Genomic DNA, 25,595 nt, shown 5'->3' with positions numbered 1-25,595 from the left:
AGCCTAAACCTAAACAAACCGCACGGTGAACCCCATGAAGATCCCACAACGGCAAACCCATCAACATCTACAACAACCCGCATCACGCCGCGGGCCGCTACAAAGCCGAAATCCGGCGCCACAACTTTACACGCCTACAAGACGCCGCCACACCAACGCCGGCACCCGACCGACCGAGTCGCCTGCGGCCATTTCACGGCGTCCCTGATTGGTTGACAGCGCGCACCTGAGTGGATGCCGGCATACGGTGGCGGCGGCCGGCGGTGAAACTGTAACAGTGTCTGACTGGCGGTGGGGCCGGAGGGGTGCGCGGCCACGAGCGGGCTGCGGGGTAGAGAGTCACGGAGCCAGATGACAGGAGGGAGGTAGAGGAGCGGAGACGACGACGGCAGACGCAGAACAGGTACGGTCTATGGGACGGAGCACAACTGGATGCTGGTTGGCGTCCCCGTTGCAAGATAGCGTTGATTGTGAGTGCTGTTGCAGGCGGCCATATTGATGCAACACGCAGACGGGGAGGTACCATGTCATGCATCTGTGCATGTTGTAAACGGGCCCACCCTAGGCAGCATTGTCAAGGAGAGGACGCGCCCGGCGTTGCCCACCGCAGGCTTTTTGTTCGTAACGGCGCTCCTCCCCTTACGCCGGCCGCTTTGTTCCCGGGACATTCAGCGCTGGCTGCTGGGTTCTAAGCTCACGCCCGCTGGCGCAACCCGTCCACATTCAGGGCATCTTCGCCGCGCACGACCAACACACGCAGCTCCACCACGGCGGCGTAGTTGTTCAAGATCACCCACCCTGGGAAACGGGCGGGGACTTCTCACCCCCGACTCTGTCCACTGGTGGAGCTTTGTTTCTTGGCGGAGGGTCCTCTCCCCGATACTTGTCTTCCCCGCAAATGGGCGGCTCGGAAACAATAACAAAAACCTGCGCTACAAAAACAGGGCGGTCAAACAAGTCGAAGCGCTACGAACATAGGTGTGTGTGCGCGCGTTTTGAAGTCTGACAGAGTTGTGTATACCAATATGTGCCCGTTATTCCCTCGCATGTAGGAAATCATCTGGCCACATGTAGTGTGTGACCAGATGACGTACTGACTAACCGTGAGTTATGCATGGCACTGCCAATGACGAGCTTGGACACCTCACGTTTCGTCAGATGTAGTGGGTGGCCAGATGTAGTGTGTGGTCCGATGTTGTGTGCGGCCAGATGACGTAGTAAGTATCCGTGAATTATGCATGGCATTGCCAATGACGGGCTCGAATGCATCGCCGCTTCTGGTGTAACAGCCGATTTCCAGCAGCCCGGCTCGCCACTTATCGATCGCTCGAATTGAAAGCCGTAATCGGTCACAACCGCGGTAAACCATCGCTGCTTGTTCCCCGTCGAACGTTTAATCAAAAATTTATCAGATATTGGGCCACAAACGCGATGAGTGCTCTGGTAAACTTCCGACCTTTTTAATCACGCAACCTTGACGAAATGCGATGGATTTCGTGCCGAAGGATTCAGTTCAGGAACAATCCGAAGCTTCTGGGATACGTGAACAGCAGTCAGAGTAAAAAAAAAAAAACACGAAAAGCGGAGGGGTCGTTCGTTTCGATAGGCACGTGCCCATAAAGCGGCCACAGTCTCGGCAGTGAAGCGTAACGGGTAATCTTATTGCTAGTCTCCGCAATAAAGTGTAACAGGCAGCAGTGTCGTGAAATCACTTAACGTTCGGGCTTCATCGCGCTTACACCCATAAAGCGTCGTAGCTTGTCGGATCTTCCTGACATGGACTCTCCAAAACCTTTCCCTGAACACTACACCTCGTTCTCCCCGACCTGATTTAACTGCAGGCAGCAACTGCAGGCGACTGTACAAAACCTTTCCCTGAACACTACACCTCGTTCTCCCCGACCTGATTTCACTGCAGGCAGCAACTGCAGGCGACTGTATCTGACCACCAGCGCCCTCCTCCTTCCTCTCGGGGGAAGGAGGCCACATCCAAAACATCAACCTCACTGCTCGGACAACGGTGTGTGGAGGGGAGGGATCTCGAGAATAGGCTGCATGGCGAGGATCATCCTATGGGAGCGGTTGAGTAGACAAACCGGATGTAAACGGCTTGCCCAAACACATTTGTCTCAGTTCAACGCGTGCAAAGTTGTGAAATATTACCACAACCCGTTTCGTGCCGTCTATTTTCCTAGGAGTTCGTTCCTTACGCCGCAATGATCTTGTCAAATTTTTGCTTTAGCATTGGTCCTATGGGAGGTAAGTGGTACCTCAAATAAGACGCCTCCATAGTGACACCTCTATAGACCCTCCTCCAAAAATTGGCAACACGGGCGCTATGATGTTTGGCACTTTAATAAAAGTGTAATAAAACAGCAGCATGGGAAAATGCCATGGTTCCGCACGCATTAGGTTCCGTTCTTTAAAACCTAGCTTGCATCAAAACCCTTCATCCAACATTAATTTCGAGAAGATTTTGATGCGATCAACCTGACAGGTCTTTGAGAGAACACGGCGAGCGATCAAATTAACCACGCGTCCCACCAAACGGGATTAACCTGACTGACAGTGTCAGCAGCGGGGTACAAACAACGCCACCGACCGTGTTCGCGCGACCCGGCCGAGCGTCCGTCCGTCGCTGTCAGAGGCATCGCGGCGTCGGTGCCGATGCACGGCAGCGTCGGCGCCGACGAATAGAGGCGGAGCCAGCAACTTGTAAGAGGGGATTGCTATTTGCATTTGCAATTTGTTGATCCCGGGAAAACGAAACGTCTGAACTGTGAGTGTTTTCCCATGTGTTCATAATTATCCTACCATATCATAATTGATTATTATAGCCATATCACTATAATTATTCATTTGCATTTCAATTTTATATGTTTTTGTATGCAAATGGATCCGCTGTGCTGTTCTAGTCTAGCGGTGGTGTGGTACAATGGCGTGCACAGCAAAAGGCACGGAGAGGGCAACCTTATAATGCAGAATCTGCTAAGAGACCAAACCATGCTTCCGTTCATCCGCGACGTGACGTCCAGCCAACCACATCCCTGAGTGCGCCCTTGGCACGTCCCTGCCCCCCCCCCCCCCCACCTGGACACGCCTCTGCCGAAGCGCGACGACCGTCGTCGGACCGTCGCAGCCTGCAATCGCTGATCGGCCGTCGACGGGCGATCGGATGAACGGGCCCCTAGACAACGAACGATCGGACGAACGGGCCCCCAGTCAACCATCGGGCGACATTTCCGGCGCGGTCTGACAAAGCTGTCAAACTCGGGGCACTCCCGAGGCAGGGTGGTTTTGACGGTGGAGAGTCGTCACGAGCAATATAGTGGCCGAGGTAGGGTTGGTGGCGTACAGAGTAGCTGACTTCTCTAATTTTCTGCGCTGACTCTTGCGGCCACCTCGTGCTCACACAAATGGAAAAGCAAAGCGAAATGATATTGACGGTTCAACTTCAGGATTATGCTAGCGCTGAGAGAGATCCACGGCCTCTGCCTACGGACGCGCCACGGCGTCTGAGATGCCATCGGCGTGCGAACCAGTCATGGATGAACCGGAGACAGGGCGGGGCGGATGGGGCGGGGAGACGGATGGAGGGGGCGGGTAATGACGCGTGACATGGCCGACTCCCCCCGACGGAATGCGACAGGAAGCCGACGATCGGGGGTGGATAAGAAGGCGCGGACGCCGACAGGCGGAGACACGGTCGAACGAACCAACTGAAAGCACGACGGATATGTGCAATCCGTCTGAAATGTTAACGTGGAGATGTGCAGTCCATCTATTACGTAAAGCGTGGAGACGTGCAGTCTGTCTAGCACGTAAAGCGTGGAGACGTGCAGTCTGTCTAGCACGTAAAGCGTGGAGACGTGCAGTCCATCTGATCTGCAGTCGTGCCGCGAGGTGGAGCGACTGCCCGCTGGTCAGACGCGACGGCACGACTGCGGTCGGCGACGACACGCATGCGAAAACAGCACGGGGGCAGGGGGGGGGGGGAGGGGGCGGGGCGACTACGTGAGCGACGCGTCACACTTCACAGGATGGCAGCGGAGTGGCGGCGAGTTACGCGATAAAAATTCGGCCAGGAGGCGACGTGCAAGGTCCAACGGAATGTGCTGGGGACACGGATGTAGCAGGATCAAATCTTGCTTCGCTCATCGGCCCCGTGCTCTCTTATATGTACTGAGTGCCCCCGCACGCAATATTTTGCGCCGTGGTATTTCTCATCATCTGTTCGGCCGGTTGTGTTTTCCGGCTCCGGTACCCCAGTGCAGGTTGATATGCCGTGTTATTGGTGTATCCCGCGGTCGACTGATCGCAATGCAGCATAGCCTCAGGTCAGAACTAAGCTTCAGGTCAACCCTTTTTGGCCTAAGGTCACGCTTCAGGTCACGATTTGGCTCCTCAGGTCACCCCTTTTGGCTTCAGATCACGCTCCAGTTCACGACTTAGGTCACGCTTCAGGTCATAATTTGGCGTCAACAAGCAAGTCTAATCTCCAGACACCCGACCGACCCACTCTGGCAAATGCCGTCCAGTCTGACGGCTGCCCTTCGGCCGCCACAGCAAAACTCGCCATAAAACACCGATATCCGCGCGGGCTGCCAGGGCAGGGCTTCTGCGGCATTTCCCCGGCGGTATCCATCACGAGGGACAATGGCCGCGGTCTCCGTAAAGCGATTGGCGCTCTGCCGGCCGCCGTCCATCAAAGCGGCGTTGTGCCCCCTCCGCTCCCCCGGGGAATAGGGCAGGGGGTGTGGTCACCTCCCCACCCCTGGTCGTGACGGGTGACGGGTGGATGCGGTCGAGGTCGGGGCGTTTGTCTTTGAGTCGAGAGGGTCTGGTTCGATTTCCAGCATAGCGGGGTTTCGCTGGCCGGCGCCACTGGAATTAGGGTTTGGCGACATTAAGGACCGAAAAGTCACAAGCAACACTGCAAGTTGGCGGTCTGTAGCAAATCGTTCGTCCCGTGTTATCGTAAATCGCACTTTTTCTTCTCCGGAAATTTGTCTGCGTGCAGCTTAATGTACAAAATGGAAGCTTTGCGGACAGAATCATACAGCAACATCCCTGAATGCCGCTGGGAGACGGCTCAGGCGTTTTGGATATATGTATATATATATATATATATATATATATATATATATATATATATATATACACAAGACCCATATCAATGGACAATACCGAAGGAAGCACATTTCCATTTCATGAACACGTTGCATGGTTTCTGATCGCTGAACATATGACAGATAATACCATTCCGAACGAAAACAGCAAGTCTGCCCATTTCGAACCCAGTTATGCCACTCCAGACCAAGTGCCACATCAGTCAGTGCCAGTCATGCGGGCCAGACAAATACAGGTCATTTACCAGACACCGCCCTCCCGTTTGCCATGACGGTCCCGCTTAAGTCGGCACCCTAACCACACCCACCACTGCTCAGTCCCGGGACCGGTGGGTATCCGCACCAATCTCTACGGCGATCCGACGCTGGCCGCTGCCTGCCGACCCCCCCCCCCCCCCTCCCCCTCCCGCAGGGGGATCGGCCTCCGCGCCGATAATGTGTTGACATCCGGAACCGACCGCTGGCCCGCCAGCGCCTCCGGCTCAACCCGCGCGGTGATGCCACCGGCGCATTAACGATCGCGCGTGCTTGATTGGATCCGGCTCGCCGACACGCGCCGAATGCCGAGGCACGGGTCGACGCGGGGCATTGGCGCGCGCGGAATGAAACGAGCCCGCGATCGGCTCGGTTGAGGGTGGTAATGAGCCAACGTGAAGTGTTGGGTGATTTGCGTTGTGGTCACGATAGAGTTGCCGGATTGCGAACGGCGGTGTTGCGCTCGACACCGCGAAGTGACGTGATGAACGTAGTAATTTCAATGTGTGTTAATCTGTGCTTTAAGAAGCGAGTAAAAGGAAAGGCGTCGTTGACATAATGATGATTAGACACCTCACGCAACTGCCATAAATGTCATACGCCCGGTTACACGCTCGCCTTAAATACTAGTACGGCATCACACTTCAGAACACCATGTCAAAGCACCGTCCATAAAATTCCTCGCTGCAACGCCGCAAATGCTGACACCAACTAGTGCAGAACACCTCAACGCATTGCCTCCTCCCCTTCCCGGGCCTCCAGCTACGGTAGCAAAAGCCCTCTTGTGACACTGACTGAGGCACTGCGCCGTGACACCGCCCTCAACATGGCCAGCTTCGGCGCCGCCGACGGGGTCCCCGCCCGCCGCCCGGGTGAGAGTCCTGGCCCGGCAGTGAGAGTGCCCCGTCTCGCTCCGGCGCTCACCGACGCGGTCACGGACCCTGCACACACGTGCGGCGCCCGCCGCCGGCGGCCGGGTCGCGACCCGGCGACCTTTCGGGTCGGCGGCTCGTCAGAAGGTCAGCCGGGGCTTCCGTCAACACGCACCGGCGGCGGTGGCGGGAGGGGAGGGGACTGGGTCTAGCGCCCGGTAAACGGTATGATACAGCGGTCGACGCAGTGCGCCGGCGACGTGTGGCACGGGGGTTCATTAGTGGCGCATTGCGACGGACGCGGTTGCGCTGTGCTTCTAAAGAACGGGCGCATGCAGCCAGTGTGCTCTGGCGGCAACGTCAAGCGATGCAGCGAGTCAAAATGCATGCTTAATCTCGTGATAACGCGTAATATAAATAATATGAAATCATTATAATTGTTAACATAAACATGCAGAGCTCTATCTGTTGCAGGACATTCATGCCCGCTGGTTACCAACATTACATAGCATTACACAAAATGTATGCAAATAAATAAGATCATATGCATATATATATATATATATATATATATATATATATATATATATATATATATATAAAGGTGAGATACATCTTCTGTATCTAAACATTATAAATTCAAATAATAATTTTCGTCCGTGGCGTACAACAGCTCGACGGGCAACACATACCACCCCGGCGGCACACATACCGAGCCAACCAATAAAGCGGATGGAGATTCCACACCACAGAAATCTCAGCCGCGCCGGGCGTCGAGATCATACTTACGTATCAAAAATCCATCTGGAGAGGCATGGAAAACGGTGTCACCGTTAGACATGACTCCAAGCAGAGCCGGCCGGCGCCGGTTGCCCGGGACACCAAGCCCACACACGGAGAGGCAGATGTCCATCGTTGACTCTGTCTCCCACCGTTTGCGGCCGGCGGCGGTCCTCCGCAAGGCGGTGCGGCTCCCGTTTTTCCCACGCATTGGCGATCACTCATGTACTTTTGCTCTCCCGTCTGGGATAAGGAAAGTAAACAGATCGGCTCCAGCCGCAAACGATCGCTCGTCGCTGGCTGTCAATATACGCGCAGCTCTCAGCCATCCCATGGAGCACCGCCACACGGTTCAGGCCATCGAAGGTGGACGTGCGCCGAGACTTGTGGCCAGTTAGGTAGACGTACACCGGCACAGCACGCGGCGAGGTTTGGCGTGGTGGCGGCTCTAAGGCATTATGTTGACGGCTCAGAGACGTTATGTTGAAAGTTGAGACGCATTATGTTCACAGCTCCGAGGCATCATGTTGCCGGCTCAGAGGCATCATGTTGACGGCTCAGAGGCATTGTGTTGCCGGCTCAGAGGCATTGTGTTGCCGGCTCAGAGGCATTATGCTGCCGCCCCAGAGAAATGCTGACTGCTCAGAGGCATCATGTTGCCGGCTCAGAGGCATCATGTTGCCGGCTCACAGGCATTATGTTGCCGCCCCAGAGAAATGTTGACGGCTCAGAGATGCGTGATGATGGTTCTGACGCGCGATGGCGATTGAGACGCCGCGTTGACGGCGCAACAGCGCATTGATGACATCACACTGTCTGTTCGGGGCCATCACGTCATGTTGACTGTCGACGACCTACAAACGACAGGACGCAACTGGTGATTGGAGTTTCAGGTCAGCTCGAGACACAGCCGGCAGCTGCGCTGCATGAGCTCTGACAAGTCGCAATGTGCACCATTCCGAACAATGTCACAGTGACAGTCACAGTCACAAAAAACAGTCACACAGCAGTAACAACAGTAACAGTGAACAGAATCCCATCCACACCATGTGGGTCAGACAAACACGGGCCGTTTAAAAGACCACGCCCAGCTGTTTGTGCCATGTCGGGCCCTCATAGAAGTCGGCACTCTCGCCACCCAGTCAGCCGATCGTGCTGATCGGGTCAGCTGATTGGGTCAGTTGATCGGATCGGCTGATCGGGTCAGCGGATCAGCCAGCCTATCGCTGTTGTTCAGCTCCGGCCTGGCAGCTTACAACAAGTGGACGCTAGGGGCATGGTTTTGTAAAATGCGGACTCTGGGTGATAGAAAATGGCGAAATCTCCAAAAATGCCAACGAACTGGTTTTGCAGTTTTGGCCCATTTTCCTCTCAAACTAGCGGAATCACAGCTCGTCTGTGTCTACATCGCAACTAAGTCGAGGGAGAGCTGAAACCTCCCCTCAAACTATTACGAGACTAAGCAGCCCTGACAGGGGTCCGTCGCTCCGCCGCTCGACCCACGGGCATAGCTCGCGACACCCACAACGGGGCGGTTCCCTTCCTCCTCCCCTCCCGTCTGTGAGCAGACGGCGCGCCGTCAGACCGCCTCCACGACCGGAAGTGTCACGCTTCCGGCGGAGGCGCCAGGCGGCCGAAGCGCCCCCCCCCCCCCCCGCTCCCCCACCCGGCCATGAACCTGACCAACTCGTCGAGATGAAGATGGATACATTTTTCAGCGCGCTCCACAGCCCGCCTGCCCGGCAACGGCGCCGACGAGGAGGCGACAGCGATGAGCTGGGCTGATGGACGCGACACTGGGCGAATGTTTTGCGGCGGCAGTTGGGGCTTTGCAGCGCTCTGGAAGACGCCCGGACCCACTGACTGGGCCCTCCTCCTCCCGATGCAATGGTTAAATCACTCACCACCTCGACGATGCGCACCATTGCAGTCGCCGAAACTTTTGGGTTTTGGCGATTTTACTAGTGTGCATTGGGTTTTCCGAACATCTGGCGTGCCTCCGACGAATTTCATAAAGCTGTTTGTACCGGCTGGCGCCCCAGACTGCGCTCGCCGGCGGCTTACAAGCGGTGTCTCTGTCAGACGCCGCGCTGGCTAGTGGCTAACAAGCGGTGTCTGTCAGACGCCGCGCTGGCTAGAGGCTAACAAGCGGTGTCTCTGTCAGACGCCGCGCTGGCTAGAGGCTAACAAGCGGTGTCTCTGTCAGACGCCGAGCTGGCTAGAGGCTAACAAGCGGTGTCTGTCGGACGCCGCGCTGGCTAGAGGCTAACAAGCGGTGTCTGTCAGACGCCGCGCTGGCTAGCGGTTTACAAGCGGTGTCTCTGTCAGACGCCGCGCTGGCTAGCGGCTAACAAGCGGTGTCTGTCAGACGCGCGCTGGCTAGCGGCTTACAAGTGGTGTCTCTGTCAGCCACTGCGCTAGGTAGCGGCTTACAAACGGTGCCTCTGTCAGACGCCGTGCTGGCTAGAGGCTGACATCTGGGTTCATGTTGCACCTTGTTTGATAGAATGTTATGATGGAACTTCCCACTCCTGAACAACGCGCCTAACTGCCGTGGTGATAAGTGATTAGCCGCGGTCTATGACGCCGAATGTCGGGGATGGGGGGGGGGGGGGGCAACACATGGCTAAAGCTGTGTCTCGAACGCTCAAACATGACTTTACAGTTTGTAGTCCAACACCCTTACCCCACGCTAGAGAAAAATTCAGACTATTTTACCCAGGTCAAAAATACAAACTTTCCGGCAAAAAAGGCTGCTTTTGGGGCCGCTCCGCTGGCGCGGATTATCTCCTCTATCCACGCCATCCCCGACAAAAGCTGTGATACACCGGCCGCTCTGCCGCAGACCAGTGACGGACGGGTGGGAGAGTGCCGGATCAGCGGGAGCGGCGGAGAGAGGCGGGGAGGAGGGGATGGGCACCTGACGTGGGCCGGGCAACAGCGAGGTCAGGCCGGGGGTTGGTGGGAGGATCAATGCGCTGCGGGCGAGGGTAGGAAGCCGCACGTCCAACGCTTGACGGGAGAAGGACGCGCGGCCGGAAACTTAAGACTGCTGTTATATGCTGCTGTTATATGCTGGAGTACCAGCTGTTAAGGCCGCTGTTATATGCTGCTGTTAAATGCCGGACTGCCAGCTGTTAAGACCTCTGTTCTATGCTGCTGTTATATGCTGCTGTTATATGTTGGACTACCAGCTGTTAAGGCCGCTGTTATATGCTGCTGCTATATGCTGGGGTACCAGCTGTTAAGACCGCTGTTATATGCTGCTGTTATATGCTGGGGTACCAGCTGTTAAGACCGCTGTTATATGCTGCTGTCAAATGCTGGACTACCAGCTGCAGCTTATAGAAGCCCTCGAGGTTATGCTGGCTTCACTCCGTTTTTCTAGACACCTACGAACTTGCCTACGCTTGAAGGACGTCTTTGACGGCAAACGTCTACGCTCGACGATACCACAAGCTGATTTCAGCTTGTTTCCCCGCATAATTTCGCCCTGTGGCTTATTACTTCTGGAGCACTTCCTTTTGAACAAAACAACTCCTTAACTCAACGACCAACTCCAACAAACTTCAACTAAAACCCCGGCCAGATGCTAAACTCCATCCAGGCAGCTTTGGTCGCGCATTCAAGTCAGCAACAACGATCGAGTTAGAACACATTAACCCACCTGCCCCCGTTTCCCGCTGACAAAAACGCGCATCACGGAGCCCACATAGAGCACGCGACGGTGACCTCGACCTCGAGCACGCCAAGGTCACCGGGAGAGCCCCTCCCCTTCTAGCGGGCGCCCGTCACGTTACCCGGACATCTCGTGATAAGGCAGGGCGGCGAGCGAGGAGGTGACGGCACGTGACGATAACCCCGCGCTTGTGGCGGCGTGAAGGGAGGGAGGCATCCAGGCATCCAGGCATCCAGGCATCCAGGCATCCAGTGGGAGGTGTCCGGTCACCGTGAGAGGTGTCCAGGGCAGGCGCAAGAGACAACAGCGGCAAGAACGTTCACAACGGTCCGCGGACACATGACGACGATGGCGATTTGCGTCCTCGGGCGTAGCAAGAGCATGAACACATGCCCACGCTGAATATGCGTACATGCCGCCTGAAGTTTGAGCACGTCACGTGTCGCTGCCACGTGTCATTGCCACGTGTCGCTGTCGTGTGCCACAGTGTCAAAAGTGGCACTGGCTGCGGCGCGACGCCCCGCCACACCCTACAACAAATCGTTCTCGTTCTCGTCCTCACATATCGATCGATCAAACGTTCTCACATTTCGATCGATCAAACGTTCTCACATATCGATCGATCAAACGTTCTCCACATATCGATCTGATTCGGGGTGCAGCACCTGCCCTCCACGGTCACTCGCTAACGGTTCGCACCGGGCAGGTGGTAACGGCGCAGGGGCAACGGGACACGGACAGATGCCGGCATATGGCAAACATTGCAGCACGGTTCAAAACGACGACACGCAATGACTGGGAGCGCAGCAGAGCGTGACGGAGAGAGAGGAGGCGCTTGCTGATGCGCTACAGGTCAATGGTCAGGTCAGGACAATTACGGGCCAATACAGGATGCGTCACAGGTCAGGAGCGCTCGCTGATGCGTTACAGGTTGGCCAGCATTTATCAACGATTGGTGGCGCGGAGTTTCTCGGCAGCTAGGGTCACTCTGCCAGGGGTCAGTCTGCTAGGGCCACTCGGCTGGGGTCCCTCTATTAGGGCCACTCCGAGCTCTCAACACACTTTGCCCACACATTTTAAACACGTTCTTCTCTCGATCCACTCAGCAACGTCGTGGTGTTATCAGGCGAGTGCATCACGTGGTGTTGAGCGGCGGACAGGAACTGCAGTCCACCGTGCAGCCGATTTTCTGGATATTCACGCGCATCAGTGACGTCCGTGACGTACCAGTGACGTCAGCGTTTGAGCATTGCGGCGCCGTGGTTTCTAGCAGTCCGGAGTCCGTCAATAAGCAAACGCCCAACAGTCGTACACAAGCACTGCTTCAGAAGCGCCGCTGAGTCGTGGGGCTCGGTTACCACGCACGTCAAGTCGGGGACGCTGAATCCTTGTCGAATTATGACGCACGTTGGCAGGATCCCCACATAGGCAGCCGCAACTGGATTTTACCTGGTTTCTTTTTATGCAATGCCACCGAATTGCAGCTGTGCTGTGTGTTGCCAAAGTGGAGGAGATATCTCGGTCAGCCACCCCCTTCCCCATTGCCGCCCCCAAGGTCTAGCCCACCACCAATGCTTCGTCGGGCGCACCGCAGCGCAACCGAATTTAGAAACGCGCACAGAGATGCGGCCCAATGGGGCAGCCGTCAATTTGCCCGCCGACAAAGCATAGCTCCGCGCGCGTGCCTGCCGCCAATCAAATCTCGCGCCAAATCGCGCCGCGCGCCGGTGACGTCACTCTCCATTTCCGTGACGTCAGTCCAATTCCGCGCGTGACGCCGGGGCCACGGCCTCACAGCGCCCGTGTTTTCTCCGGCCGCCACGCCGGCCGTCACACCGCGTGACGCGCGTCACGCGTCGGGCCACGCGCGGGGCCGGCGCGTCACGCGCCGCCGCGGCCCAGGGGTCACGAGGCACGCCGCCGGGCCTGGCACCGGGGCCGGGGCCGGCGGGCACGTTGTGACGCCACGGTTTGGCGGGTTTTCGCCTAACTCGCGAACGTGGTGCGCGGGGGACGATCAGAGGCGATAGGTTTCCATTCAGTCGAATCGGTTTGGAAACTGCGCCAGTCACTCTGATTGACACGTGAAACCTCGACCATCATTACCGCTGCAGATGGCCTCGAATTTCGCGGGTTTTCGCGCTGACCGCGGGAGAACGGCCCCGCAGCTGTCGATCTCAGCTTTTACACCTTTTACATGCACTAATAAATCACTCACATGTATCACAGAGTACCAATAGTATCCCAAGTACGAGACGCTTTCAACCGCAGCACCAGGTATCTTGACAGTCGCTGTCACAGCGACCATGGGAACTCACGCGGCCCGCACGAGCGAGTGAAATCATCCCCTCCCCTCTAACAGACACGAAACCCCAAGGCGTCTATGACGGTGCTCCCACCGTCACATTGACGCCGCCACCGTGACACCGTCAGGCATCAGTGACGGTGCTCCGGTGACGGAGGCTGGGCCGGAGACGTGGGCTCGGTGATGGCCATGAACAATGGTGGGTGCGTAATGACCTCTCTTCCAATGCACGCTCCGTCGCACTCCATGATGTTCAAAGACGCGGCTTGGAGATTGGTGTACTTAGGGGGAGGGGGAGGCACACGACCAGCCGGACGGTTCTGAAGGGATAAACTACAACGTTATTTCCCCGCCAAAGCAGAGTCACACGTCCAAAACGCTCCGGCCCGTCCCGTCCCGTCCCGTCCCCCACCACGACCACGGAACGTTCCGGGTGAGTCAGCTGGCGCTCCCGATGCCCTCCCCCTCCCCCTCCCCCGCCACAAATGACTGACAGCCGTCACCAGACCGCGCAGCCGCAGACGGACCCCGATCCGAACAGACTGACCGCACGGCGCGGAACAGGGCCGCGACGCGGAACTGTGGCCGCCGGGCGTGACCGAGGTCAACCTTGGACCAGTGCCCCATCACACGCACAGGGCGGCGCGGCCGACACCGGAAACCGACGAAAGCCCCGGTAGAAAAGTCGCAGTGAGAGCTAGGAAGACTAACGGAAATATCGCACGTGTAAAGGAGACGATGCGTTCACTGATTTCCGCAAAAGAGCAGCTCGCGATCTATTGTTGACTATCTGATAAGCTACCTGATGACCTAAAAAGAAAGCGTTTTGATCTTATCCCGCCCTCTTATCGTTCAGAGTCATGAACTTCTTATAGATTTCTTGCACATGAATAGAGAGCAATAGTCCACGCTCCATGGACACGAACGGCAGTGACCTTCCACAAGCTTTTGCCAGCGGATAAGAAACCGGCTTTTGCAGGGTGAGAGCCGTATACCCTGATACAGCATTTCTAGACGCGCTGGTGGCTGCTATAGTCATGTCAGCGCCCAGATGCATTATCTTTATCCGGAAATTTTGCCGGGAATTCAAAATTTTTATTCTGAAATTTTGCCGCATGAGAGTTCGCGCCGTCGTCAACTGTCCTTTTCGCCCGTCTTAAAACGCCAGCGTCAACACCACTAACGCGTGGTTTCCTCATTCCAGACTATGCAGTTTCGCTCCCGACTCCGCCGCGGTATCAGTTTGGAGGTGATATTCGAGGAGGACTACCTCCGGCCGGGTCAGCAGGGATCACCGGCGGTCAGAGCCGGGTCAAGGTCAAGGTCACCGGAGCGGCTTCCGCTCCGCGCGCCAAGCCTCATGACGCTCAACGAGGACGAGTAAGTACGCCTAGGACGTGGTTGTGACTTGTGACCACGAGGTCGCGTGTTCGAGACCCGCCAACAGCTGTTTTCTTAGTTGTTCTATTCCGAACGGTAAAAGCTGAGATGTCATCGGTCATCGATAATATCGATCTACATCGATACCACTCGCTCGACCCCTTACAAGGGATCCTCACAGCGAGGACCTTTCTTCCAGGCAGGCACTGTCTTCTAGATTCATTTTGTCCAACACATGTACTGCAAAACGCAAGCCGTGGTTGACACATTCGTATATTGTGCAATTAACTTTGAGGACTCCCAACCAGCCTCCTCGCCTCCCCTCTCAAGGACTACGTATGCCGTGTCGTGGAGCATCCTGCCTACTCACCACACTTGTATCGCATATTTGTCCGTGCCCTCACCGCACGCGCAGGGCGTTGCACAAACAGCCTGGTGACAAGAACATTCCGCCCACACTCGCCTCCTCCCACACCCTGTCCAGGCCACGACACGCGCCGTCCTGGTCTCTCCCGTCCCAGCGCCACCGCAGCGCCATCTCTCCGCGACCCGCGAAAGCGTGACGACGCCAAACGCTGACCAATCGCTCGCTTGGCCGCGCCGCCGCCGGCGACCATCTCCGATCAGAGCCCGCCGCCGCCAAAGCCGCCCCACGCCTTTCTCTTACGTCACTCATCGGACGGGAAGGGTGTGTTTAATCATCGGCGGGAGCCCCGCCCCCCCCCCCCCCCCCATCTGACACCTGCCGGTGTGATGTGCAACCACAGCGCGCTGAAGGGGAAAGTCGGGAGCAGCAGGGCCGGTCTTGTCGCGCGCCGCTGCGCATGTGTTTTCGGGCTGCGCAGTTCGGCCGGGGGTTTTAAGGTGAAGTTCACGAACTGATGGTCGTCGGGCTGCGCAGTTCGGCCGGGGGTTTTAAGGTGAAGTTCACGAACTGATGGTCGTCGGGCTGCGCAGTTCGGCCGGGGGTTTTAAGGTGAAGTTCACGAACTGATGGTCGTCGGGCTGCGCAGTTCGGCCGGGGGTTTTAAGGTGAAGTTCACTCCCAGGCTGCGAAAAAGAACCCCGAAGAGCATTTCACCCACCACTAAAAGTCTCCATGAAATATTTGACACCATATTTTAAAATGTTTTAAATGTGAAATGATGGAGGTAGCCTTGCATTGTGTGGCACGTGGCCATTGCCTATCACTGAAGTGCTGAAGCTAATAACAGCCGCAGTTGCTCGCATTAAAGTGCCAGTTCCCATCCCTAAGTACAGCCGTAGTTGTTCGCATTGAAGTGTTGCATCCCTAATCCCCATCATTCCCATCCCTAAAAAATCAACATGGTGGCTGCCGTCATCCCAACTGCAGCACAACACACCGCTTCACATGACTCATAAAGCATTATGTTTCTGGTTCTAGGCGCTGCTGCCACAACGTCGTAGCCGGCGAAGTGTCACAGGATCTGGCTGTATAAACGCCACGGACCAGCAGCTAACATTGCTTTATAACCTTATTATTTTTGCCAAACCGTGTGATTTTTTCACATCTGGAAAATCCAAACCATCAAAAACAACGTTCGGCCCGGTCACCAACAATTCGATCATAATAGCTCGCCATGACTCGCGGCCACACGCGTAAACCTCACCCCTCACCCGCAGCCCGATCCGCCCCCCCCCCCCCCCCCCCAGCTCCCCCAGCCCGCATTGTTTTCCTCTGGACTGGACGCCTGACGGTGCACATGGCGGGCGCAGGCTCGGGTATCGTTTCCTGGACGGGGTGGGCGGTCTGGGAGAGGGCGGGAGAGATCAAGGGAGGGAGGTAGAGAGCGGAGAGCAAGAGGGGAGGGAGAGAGAGAGAGAGAGCAGGAGCAGACATGTCGGGGCGGTCGTTAGCAGTAAACCTCCCACACATGCGCTCTGAGCGATCCCGTAGGGGTCTGCTCAAAGAACGAAGTATGGCCTCTTTTGTGTAAGGCGCGTGGCAGTGTGTTGGCGAGTACGACGCCAGACACGAAAGAGAAGATACTGCGGGAGCTTTTCACGTGACGTATATACAAAGGAGTGGCCGGTAGAAAGCAGCCAGATTCTGGCGATCTGTTCGCCATCCATGTTGTACCAATCCACGTTCTGAATTCGACATCCAAAGATGCTATCACATGGCCACAAAACATGACGTGTCACATGCCAAAACGATTTCACGCTCAATCAGATCTCGAAAACAGCGAGGTAAACAGCTGAAACGTTTCACTAGTCACGCTGTGAGCCTGTCGAATCCTTTAAGTGGCGTCTGGTTTGTCTACATATCAGCCGGTGGTCTGTGTAGATACATACATGTATTCATTCTTAGTGTTCCCGCAACCCCGTTTCACTCGCTGCTTGTGGTGAGACTCGAAAACCGGCACGCATTTTGGTCCTTCGCACAAACGGGGAGCAGCTGACGCATGACGCGAAACTATTGCAACCAGCTGCACAGCGCGTAACTACCTCAGGATTACATCGTGTTCAAGTTTCACCGCGCACATACGGACCGGAAATTACTGAGTTGTATTGCCTCACCCTACCCATTAAAATAATTTTAAAATCCAACTAACCTTCGGTCCAATCGGGCCATATGGTTACATGGTGCGGTTAACAAAAGCGAAGTCGTAGTTTCGCTACGTGAAACTGCACACCGATGTGTCTCGGAGAGGAGGGCGAGGGGATGGTAAATGCGGGGTAGCGACAAGCGAAGCAGACAGGGCAGGACAGACAGGACAGACAGGACAGGCCAGACAGTGACAGGGCCGACGCAGCGGGGAGAAAACGTCGCCCGCAATGTGCGGACAGATGCAACAGGGTACTGAATCTGTCTCTGGCGCCGCTCAGACGAGCACAGCTCCAGGCTGTGGTCCGAGGGACGTGCTAGCCTGCACTCCGGGCACGCAGTACGCTCCCACCTGACCCGACCTGCTCTCTGCGTCACATAAATCACTCCGTCGTGCCCTTCGAGTTTTCTCCGCACGCCAAAGCGAGCTGATGATCTGGCCAGAGCTGGTTGCGTCCCCCGGGATGTGTCGGCCGTCTCACTCTGTCTCTAATGTGGCCTGGCCCGGCCTGACCTTCCCCCCCCCTCTCCCCTGACACGTCGTGTCATCCGTGCAAACTTACGCTCGCCAGAGACGCTGGCCTGCCGGTACCCTCGGGGAGCGCGTGACCCACGTCGCGACCCATGTCGTGATCCACCGTTCGCCTCCAGTGACATGTACCCGAGGGCGGACTGAGTAAGACTGAGGAGCATCGGTCGTGGGACGTGCTGCTGAGGCGGCGTGCCTGACCTCTCAGGAATGTCTCCGGAATGGCACGACCCCACACACGGTCCGTCCCTGCTGGCGTGACCTTGACGTGTCATGACATTGACATGACCCCGGGGACGTAAACTTCAGTGCTGACCGGCCGCGCCGCCTTCTCACAGCGGCTCTACTATCCGACTCCGCAAGGTCACAAGGTCACGGTCACGTCTCGCCAATGATCGTCGCCCTGGCCGTGATTGGCTCGCCAGTGATCGTCGCTTTGGCCGTGATTGGCTCGCACACAATGGCTAGAGATTACGGCTGGCTTCACTGAACCGCGTGCCCCGTGCTCAACCCATCTCGGGCTTTTCAGCTTCTGAGAGGGCACGTGGCCCATGACCCCTGACCCCGGCCGCTCTCCCGGGACGCATCGCTCCACCCACCAGCGGCCTCCATCACCGCGACATTCAGCGCGCCCGGGGCCATGCATCCCACGCTCAACCCCCGCATTCACAGCCAGACCTCTCCGTCCGACGCACTGTTTCGCAAAATAAGTCGGAAGGAGGCTGACCAGTGAAAGTGGCTGCATCCACACCCAGACAGCGCTAAAAACGGGTGTCTCATCGAACTTGAGGCACTTCCCTATCAACGCTGGAGGTCTGGAAGCCCCCTGACCCCCGCCACTAAAACTTATCAAACTTGAGCCACTTCCCTCTCAGTGTTGGAGGGCTGGGGTCCAACTGACCCCCCTACACACACGCCACGACGAGAGGAGTACGCCCCTGATCTGTCCCGCTCCGCAGAGACGCGTACCCCAGCTGCTGGGACGACGACGACTTCAGCCGGGGCGCGGCCACCATCAGCCGGCGACAGATACTGGGCCTGACGCAGCTGTACGGCGCGCCGCCGGCCGCCGACGCCGACGGCGACGCCACGCGTCGCTGGGTGGACGCCCACTCGCCGAGACGGCGGCCGATGACCGTCGGCGAGCTCCGTCACCGGCAGCGCGGCGTCGACTTCCTCAGCAGGTACGCGATGCGTTGGGAGAGGACCTCGGTGCGAAAGGTGTCGAGTTCGTCTCCCGCGGCGGGAACTTTTCACTAGTCTCGGTGCACTTAGGTCCCAGGTTCAATTCAAGAGACGGGAACTTTTTACTGATCCCGGTGATCATAGGTGGTGGCGGTGCTCCGACAGTAAGCGTTGCATGCGTCGAAAAGAAGTCGGAACTTTGCATAGGCGTTGGCTGTGCCGAAAAATAGACGAACAAATGTAAGTGGTGCGCTGCTGGCCTGAATAGCATTTTCCTGGTACCGGGATAGGGTGGCGCACGTGCGGATTATCCGCGGCGTTGGGTGGAGACATAAACCACATTGCACGACCAAGTCTGAGACATATGCGAAGATATGACCCCCGAGACACACCGCCTGACCTCGCTACACTTCCGACCTGGGGATGTTCGTGACGTACTGCATCGATTCCGGACAGCTGACACGACCGGAAATTAACGTGCAACGGCGGACTGAACTGGATTAAACCAGATTACGCGCCGACCTAATTAGCCCACGCGGCGAGCACAGCCAGGAACGGAGAAATCAGCGTAGTTTTGCCCACAGACCGCCACAGCAGCAGCCAGCCGAGCCGGTGCCCGCCGTTGCGGCGGCGCAGGTCCCCGGCAGTCGATTTTTTTCCCCGAGCGCGTGCAAATGACGTCATCCGGCTTCCCGCTTGCCATGATGCTTTGCGTGTTGGGATAAGCATTGACTAGACGTGGTTTGTTAGGCCCGCCGTCACAACAAGGGGATGAAAGACGAGGCACACAAGGCCAGTTGGGTGGATATTACTACTGTAGACACTGTACTGCACACTGTAGACACCCGCTCGCCAAATTGTCCTTTGCGCTCGCAGGTTCTAACGTCTGGACGTCCAAGAACTATGCAACCAAATAACCCAATCTGTGTAATAATAAGGCTACATATGCATATGAAACGTCACGAAAACTATCATTTCAGACAATAAATGCCTTGAAAGGATGTGGACCATTTACATGGAACTGTCGCTCAGTAAAACCGCAGATCTCGCTTAACTTGTTTTCCGACGAATGCAGACGACTCGTTTTGTTTCCTTTTTCTTATTTTTCCTGTTCGTCAAGCCTCTGCTCTTGTTGCTTCTGCAACCTTCCAGACCGAGCCCAGGCCGCCATCGCGCTGACCACCTGCCGTCACCTCGGCAGGTACCGCCTGGCCGACTTGCTCGTCAACGACAACATCGTCATCGTCGACACCAGTCCGCCGTCACCCGACCCCGACGCCGACGACGTCGACGACGACGACGACGAAGCGGGCGGGACGGGCGCCGTCGACAGCGGCGAGCTGCCGGCGCCGCTGACAGTGCGCCGCGTGGCCGACCGCTTCGAGCAGCTGGCGCGCGCCGAACCCGACAGCTACGTTCTGTGGCGCGACACGGCCCGGCTCTCCGGCATCCGCGCCAACCCGAGCAGCAAGATCTTGCGCTCGGACGCCGGCGCCGGCGCCAGCGCCGGCAACCCGGACGTCTGCCACCGGCTCTTCCAGCAGGAGCTGCACGAGCTATTCCGCGTGCGGCGCGCCGCCTCCGACGGCGCCGGCGACACGGCCTCCGGCTCGTCCGACGCCGACGACGGCGGGGACGACGGCGGCGACGCGGCTGACGGCGACTCGCTCTTCTCCTCCGACGCTAGCAGCGGCGTTGATGGTGGCGTCGGCGTCGACGGCGGCGTGCGCACCATCACCCCTGAAGCTTTGGCGAGGATCCGGCGCCAGGGCATGACCATGACCTATCACGGGCCGCGTGGCGCGGCGGCGCGGCCCAGCCTGGGCCAGCACGTGGCCGCCGCGCGCCGGCAGCCGGCCTACGTCGCCGTGGCGTCGCCGGCGCCGCGCGTGGTGGCAGCCTTTCCCAAGTGCGGCGCGTCGCGTTGTCACACGCTGCCGACGCAGAGGAGCGCGCCGATGCTCCTCACGGGAGCCGGAGGAGGCGGAGGAGGAGGGGCGCCGGCGCTGGCCGAGGTGCGCGCGGCGACGCTGCGGCCGCGGCCGCCGCCGCCGCCGGCCGACGCCGCGGGCTGGCGAGAAACGGGCCGCTGCTATGTGTACGACTTCAGCCACAGTCGCAGCCGCCGGCCCCCGCCGCTGCAGGTGCGCCCGCCGCCCGTCTAGGCCACTACGTCATGAGCTAGGTCCAGAACTAGGTCCGTACCGCACGTCTGGGTCACAAGGTCCCGACCAAGGCCCTGAGCCAGATCCAGAACTTGATCCGTGTCGCTTGTCTAGGTCAATAAGTCATGACCTAGGATGGGACCGCCGGCTGGGCCAGCGGCTGGGGCAAACTCTGCTGCCGCACGCCACCGTCGGACTCACACCGAGCCGATGTGCCAGAACGCAGTGACGCGGCGGGGTGACGCAGCACGTGTGGTCGTGCGCGTGACGGGTGACAACGTGACCCGCCCCGAGACAGTGACGTGACGCGTAACGCTGGCGGTCGGACGGGGCTCGCCAGGCGAACCCCGCCGTGGTTCACGAGGTGAACCGACGCGGTTGCCGAGGCGAGCCGGCCTGGTTCAGCAGGTGAACCGACGTGGTCCACGCGGGGATCCCATGTGCTCGGCGAGGTGACCGGCGGTTCATGAACTGATCCGACGCGGTGACCGGGCATAGGTCACAGGCGAGGCGGCACAGGGCAGGCGCCAGGGAAGAGAGAGAGAGGGGGGGGGGCGGGCACGACCACAAGAACCGAACAGACGCTGACCGGAGGAGGCGCATCGGAGGTCCACGGCCCAGGGCACCGCCCAGGACCCAGGGGGAACAACCCCAAGGCGACCAAGGACAGGAACAACGTGTCATCGCAATGCGGCGATCGTCGAGGCTGCCCACAGCACGGGGCCGACCGACCGACGCGAGTGCCAGCGCTTACGCGCGCGCGTGTGTGTGACCCGAACAACCCGGTGTGAGCGAATCGGCAGTGAGCGTCCCCGTTCTTCATCGACGGTCACATCGAACGGCTCGTGTGGCACAGTCCGCGAATGCAGGGAGGACTGCGAGGACAACGTGCCTCGCCAGCCAGGCCGCTTCCCGCCGTGTAGCCGCGCTTAGTCAATATCGACAAACTACGTCCGCGTCACGTCACACATCGTCACGAACGTGACGTCACGTCACGTCGCGACGGAGCGTGACGACGGGCGCTACGGGTTGGCCTTCGTGCCCACCCAGCAAATGCGTGATAGTGTGCGAGGGATAGCGCGTGACTTAGCGAGTGATGGTAGGACGACTGGTTCTAAACAGTCCCGTTTTGTGACTGGCCCATACCTAACGCGCCCGCTACCAGTGCGTCAATCGGTACCGAAGCTTTAGCCCGCTCTGGCTGGAACGCAAACGGGATTTGCGTGTCCATTTTCTGCATGCAACGCCATGGCATCGGGGTGCGGATCGCATGAAAAGGCCGCTGGCGGAGTGCCCCGCCCCATCCCGCCAGGTCGGCCGCGCCACCGTGTCAGTCATGGAGCGCTGGAGCCCCTCTAGGCGGCCGGCGGGACGCCTAGAGGGGCGCTGGCGGCCGACGTCGACCCTCCGCCGACCGACCCTCCGACCGACCGAGGTCGACCGACCCTCCGCCGGGTCACAGGTCACACGGTGAGGCCCGACTGTCGGAAGGCGTGAAGGATGGCGAGCGGCCACGGTCAATGTGTATAATAGTGTGACTTGATGTGATATAATACAAGCATAAGCATTTCATTCTTTTGAATGGATGCGTGCCAGTTAACAACATCAATTACAATGATAATAATAATAATAATAATAATAATAAAACTAATAATACTACTACTACTAATAATAACAATAATAAGAACAATAATAGTAATAATAATAATAATAATAATAGCATTAATTATGGACTACGTCCTACGCATAGATGATGACGATCACGATGATGATGGTGATAATGATTGGATCAGATCGCGAAGCGTGTTTTCAGCGTACGGACTGCGTGAGAGTGAAGTCGTTCTAGCACCTGGGTTGATGTAAACGGAGTTTTGTACCCTGTTTGCGACCATACCCGCGGAGACGCCGGAGACGCTGGGGGCGCCGAAGACGCCGGGCGAGACGCTGATCTGTCTCCGCGCTGGGAGACCATCATCTCCGGAGATGAGACGTCGGTGTATTTGCCCGGAGACTGTCTCCGCGCCAGGAGGCGCGAGGTCAGCGCATAGAGCAGGGGTCCAGCCTAGTCCAGCCAGTAGACAGGGAGAGGTCGCGAGGGAGAGCTGCAGACTGCATCAGACGATCGAGCCGGCGCGGGGGAGGATGCAGGGGGGGGGGGGAGGGCAGCAGGGTTCCGCGCCGCACACGAAACGCGTGTCTTACTTCATCACTCTAGGCTTCAGGGAAGTGGGAAGTCGGCGCAGGAGTCGTCGCACCATCCCCCCGCGCTCCCCTCTCCCTCCCCCCACTTCGCTGAAAAAACATGCTGGATCCGCCGTCGAGCCGGCGCATCATCCAGCCGGCACCGTCACAGGCAAGCTCGAGTCGCCGGAGCGCCCGCTTCCTGCCACGTGCAAGCTTTCGCTCCTTGTATTCAGACAGACGTAACTGTGCGCGTGACATGCACGGTCTCGTCCACCTCCTGCCTTTTGCTGCCACCGTCAGGACTCATAACAGGAACTGTAGCAACGCCGAGATCGGCGACTTCATGCCCCACATCTTCATGGATATGCTGTCCGCACGGCAGTTACATGATTGAAACACGGCAGTTTATCAGACCAAAGACGTTGTGTAAGTCTGTGTGTGCAGCGTATGATGTGCGTGTCCGTGTGTGCAGCGTATAATGTGTATGACTGTGTGTCCAGCGTATGATGTGTATGTCTGTGTGTGCAGCGGGGACCGAGTCCGTTTAAGCCGACGGACGGCGGCAATCGTCGCCATTTCGGGGGTCCCTCGGCTACCATCGATACCAGTCAGCCGTCAAATCGATGAAATGGACGCTGGCAGCGTGCCAACGCCATGGCGGCAATACACCTGCTCCGGGGAAGTGGATAAACAGTGGCCATGGGGCCTGTCATGGAACGAACCGTTCACCCGTTAGTCTTTACGATGGAGCTTCTGCGAGAGACTGGCATGACCGCGTTCAGAACGCTAGCTGGGGTCACTGGGCGCGATTCAGGTCACGTGGTCACGGTCAGCTGGGTGCTGGCTGTCGTCTGCGCGTTGGCTAGAATGGTCGGAGAGGGCCGCTGACAGACCGGGTGACTGGACTGACCTAAATCAAAACGGTTGGGCAGTGTAAGCCGCTTAACGATGCTGCAATCCGATTAAGAATTATTGATAACTTGAGGTCCATGAATAATGCGATGGACACTCAAACTGCCAAACGTTTAGAACGTGGCCAAGGGATATACAGGCAACACGGAACGGACGGAATTATTCGAATGCATGTTATTCACCTTATTTATGTCTCTATTTATATTTATATCACACAAATGAATTACTCACACCCACGATACTCTCTCATAAAACGGCTGATTTCATGAAGGGCAGTTATGTTCCTTACTGGTTGCATCTCATCCAACAGCACACCCAGCCTGCATCCCCTATCATGCTAGAGGCCCGTACACCACAGCAAACCTCGCCGCGTACCCACGCGCCCGCGTGGTGCCTCCCGCGAGCAGCGGAACGGGCGTGCAAACCTTCCCCAGACGAACAGGAGTGCAAACCTTCCCCAGACGAACAGGAGGGCAAGCCTGCCCTAGGCGAACAGGAGTGGAAGTCGGCCCTAGACGAACAACAGAACAAGTCTGCCCTAGACTAACAAGAATACAAGCCTGCCCCAAACGAACAGAAATGCCCGTCTGTCCAGTCTGAGGTGATGAAGACTGAGAGGACATACAAGGGACCACCCACACGGGATGTGCGGGAGATGGCTGAGAGGGTGGCGTTGCCACATTTCGTCGAGGACCCTCCCTCCCTTTCGTCGAGGACCCTCCCCTGATGTGTGTGTAGTACTGCCGCCCGTCCCCGTGACGTCACACCGACTCGTGTGACGTCACGGGGACATGCGGTCCGACCTTGACCTGGTGCGGCGCGCTCGAGGCGCGAGGGCGCAGAGGCCCCGGGGAGAGGGCGTCATGCCCTGGGGCGTATCAGCGATCAGGGCAGCAGTTGGAGGGGGGGGGGGGGGGGGGGCAGCAGAATCCCGACAGCATTGGCTCGCACCAGCCCCACAGTGCTGCTCCGAGCACAAGCTCCGTAAGAGGTGCCAGAGTTTCAGACGAGCCTGGGGACGCCCAGTGAGGTCTGGGGTTTCAAGTAGCCCTCGTGTCCCATTTCCCGCCGGGGTTCGCAGCGTGGTACCCGTAACAGTGCCCTCAGTCGACTCTATACTTTGCGCGCAAGTCTTCACAAGCCACTAACATGCAAACCGTGTTGAGGCGTGATATCGCATCGGACTTGTTTTGTCGCTGGCTGACGAGGTATATACAAAACCGGCGCGGGGTGATCACCAACTCACCAGACAGTTACCAGAACAGGTTGGCTGATAAGAGGTCAGTTGACAGGAACAGCCTGTCAATTGACTTAGTCAATTAACAGGCTCTTCAATTGCCTGAGAAGAGCTGCCAAAACGAGACCGCCCCGAAAGAGACGTTGCCAACATGAGGCTTCCAAATTAGACACTACCGCACAAGAGACTGCTCGGCAAGACACTGCTCGACAATGGACCGCCCCAACAAGCGCGGCCCGACACGGGACTGCCCGGCTGCCGAGAAAGTATCTCCGTCGCCAGATGGCGTTCAGGCGGCGCCGCCAGTCCAGCGTGACAGTCGTGACAGCCCCCGCGCCAAAGCGCACCGTCACCCGCGCCAAAAGTGTCGTGCCGCGCGCCCTCTTGCGCCAGCAGGGCGGCGACGCGTTGGGC

At 57.8% G+C, this 25,595-nt stretch overlaps 1 protein-coding gene across 1 annotated transcript; it reads left to right on the top strand.

The window, feature by feature from the left end:
• Window positions 1-292: 292 nt before the first annotated feature.
• On the top strand, window positions 293-20,848 carry LOC119104717 (uncharacterized). Its single transcript, XM_037228433.1, has 5 exons — window positions 293-403; window positions 14,225-14,400; window positions 18,458-18,682; window positions 19,885-20,434; window positions 20,828-20,848. The coding sequence occupies exons 2-5, from the start codon at window positions 14,228-14,230 to the stop codon at window positions 20,846-20,848; spliced, it is 969 nt and encodes a 322-aa protein (XP_037084328.1). The 5' UTR covers window positions 293-403; window positions 14,225-14,227.
• Window positions 20,849-25,595: the final 4,747 nt, after the last annotated feature.

Source organism: Pollicipes pollicipes, unplaced genomic scaffold, assembly GCF_011947565.3.
Source record: "Pollicipes pollicipes isolate AB1234 unplaced genomic scaffold, Ppol_2.1 Scaffold_6052;HRSCAF=7182_pilon_pilon_pilon, whole genome shotgun sequence".
NCBI lineage: Eukaryota > Metazoa > Arthropoda > Thecostraca > Pollicipedomorpha > Pollicipedidae > Pollicipes > Pollicipes pollicipes.
This window is presented reverse-complemented; position numbering and strand designations above follow the sequence as displayed.

Excerpts from the sequence above, each read along its gene's own strand:
- LOC119104717 (XM_037228433.1), top strand. The coding sequence starts at position 14,228 with ATGCAGTTTCGCTCCCGACTCCGCCGCGGTATCAGTTTGGAGGTGATA. Across the intron at positions 14,401-18,457 it reads ATGACGCTCAACGAGGACGA|AGACGCGTACCCCAGCTGCT; the intron begins GTAAGTACGCCT and ends CCCGCTCCGCAG. Across the intron at positions 20,435-20,827 it reads CCATCACCCCTGAAGCTTTG|GTGCGCCCGCCGCCCGTCTA; the intron begins GCGAGGATCCGG and ends CCGCCGCTGCAG.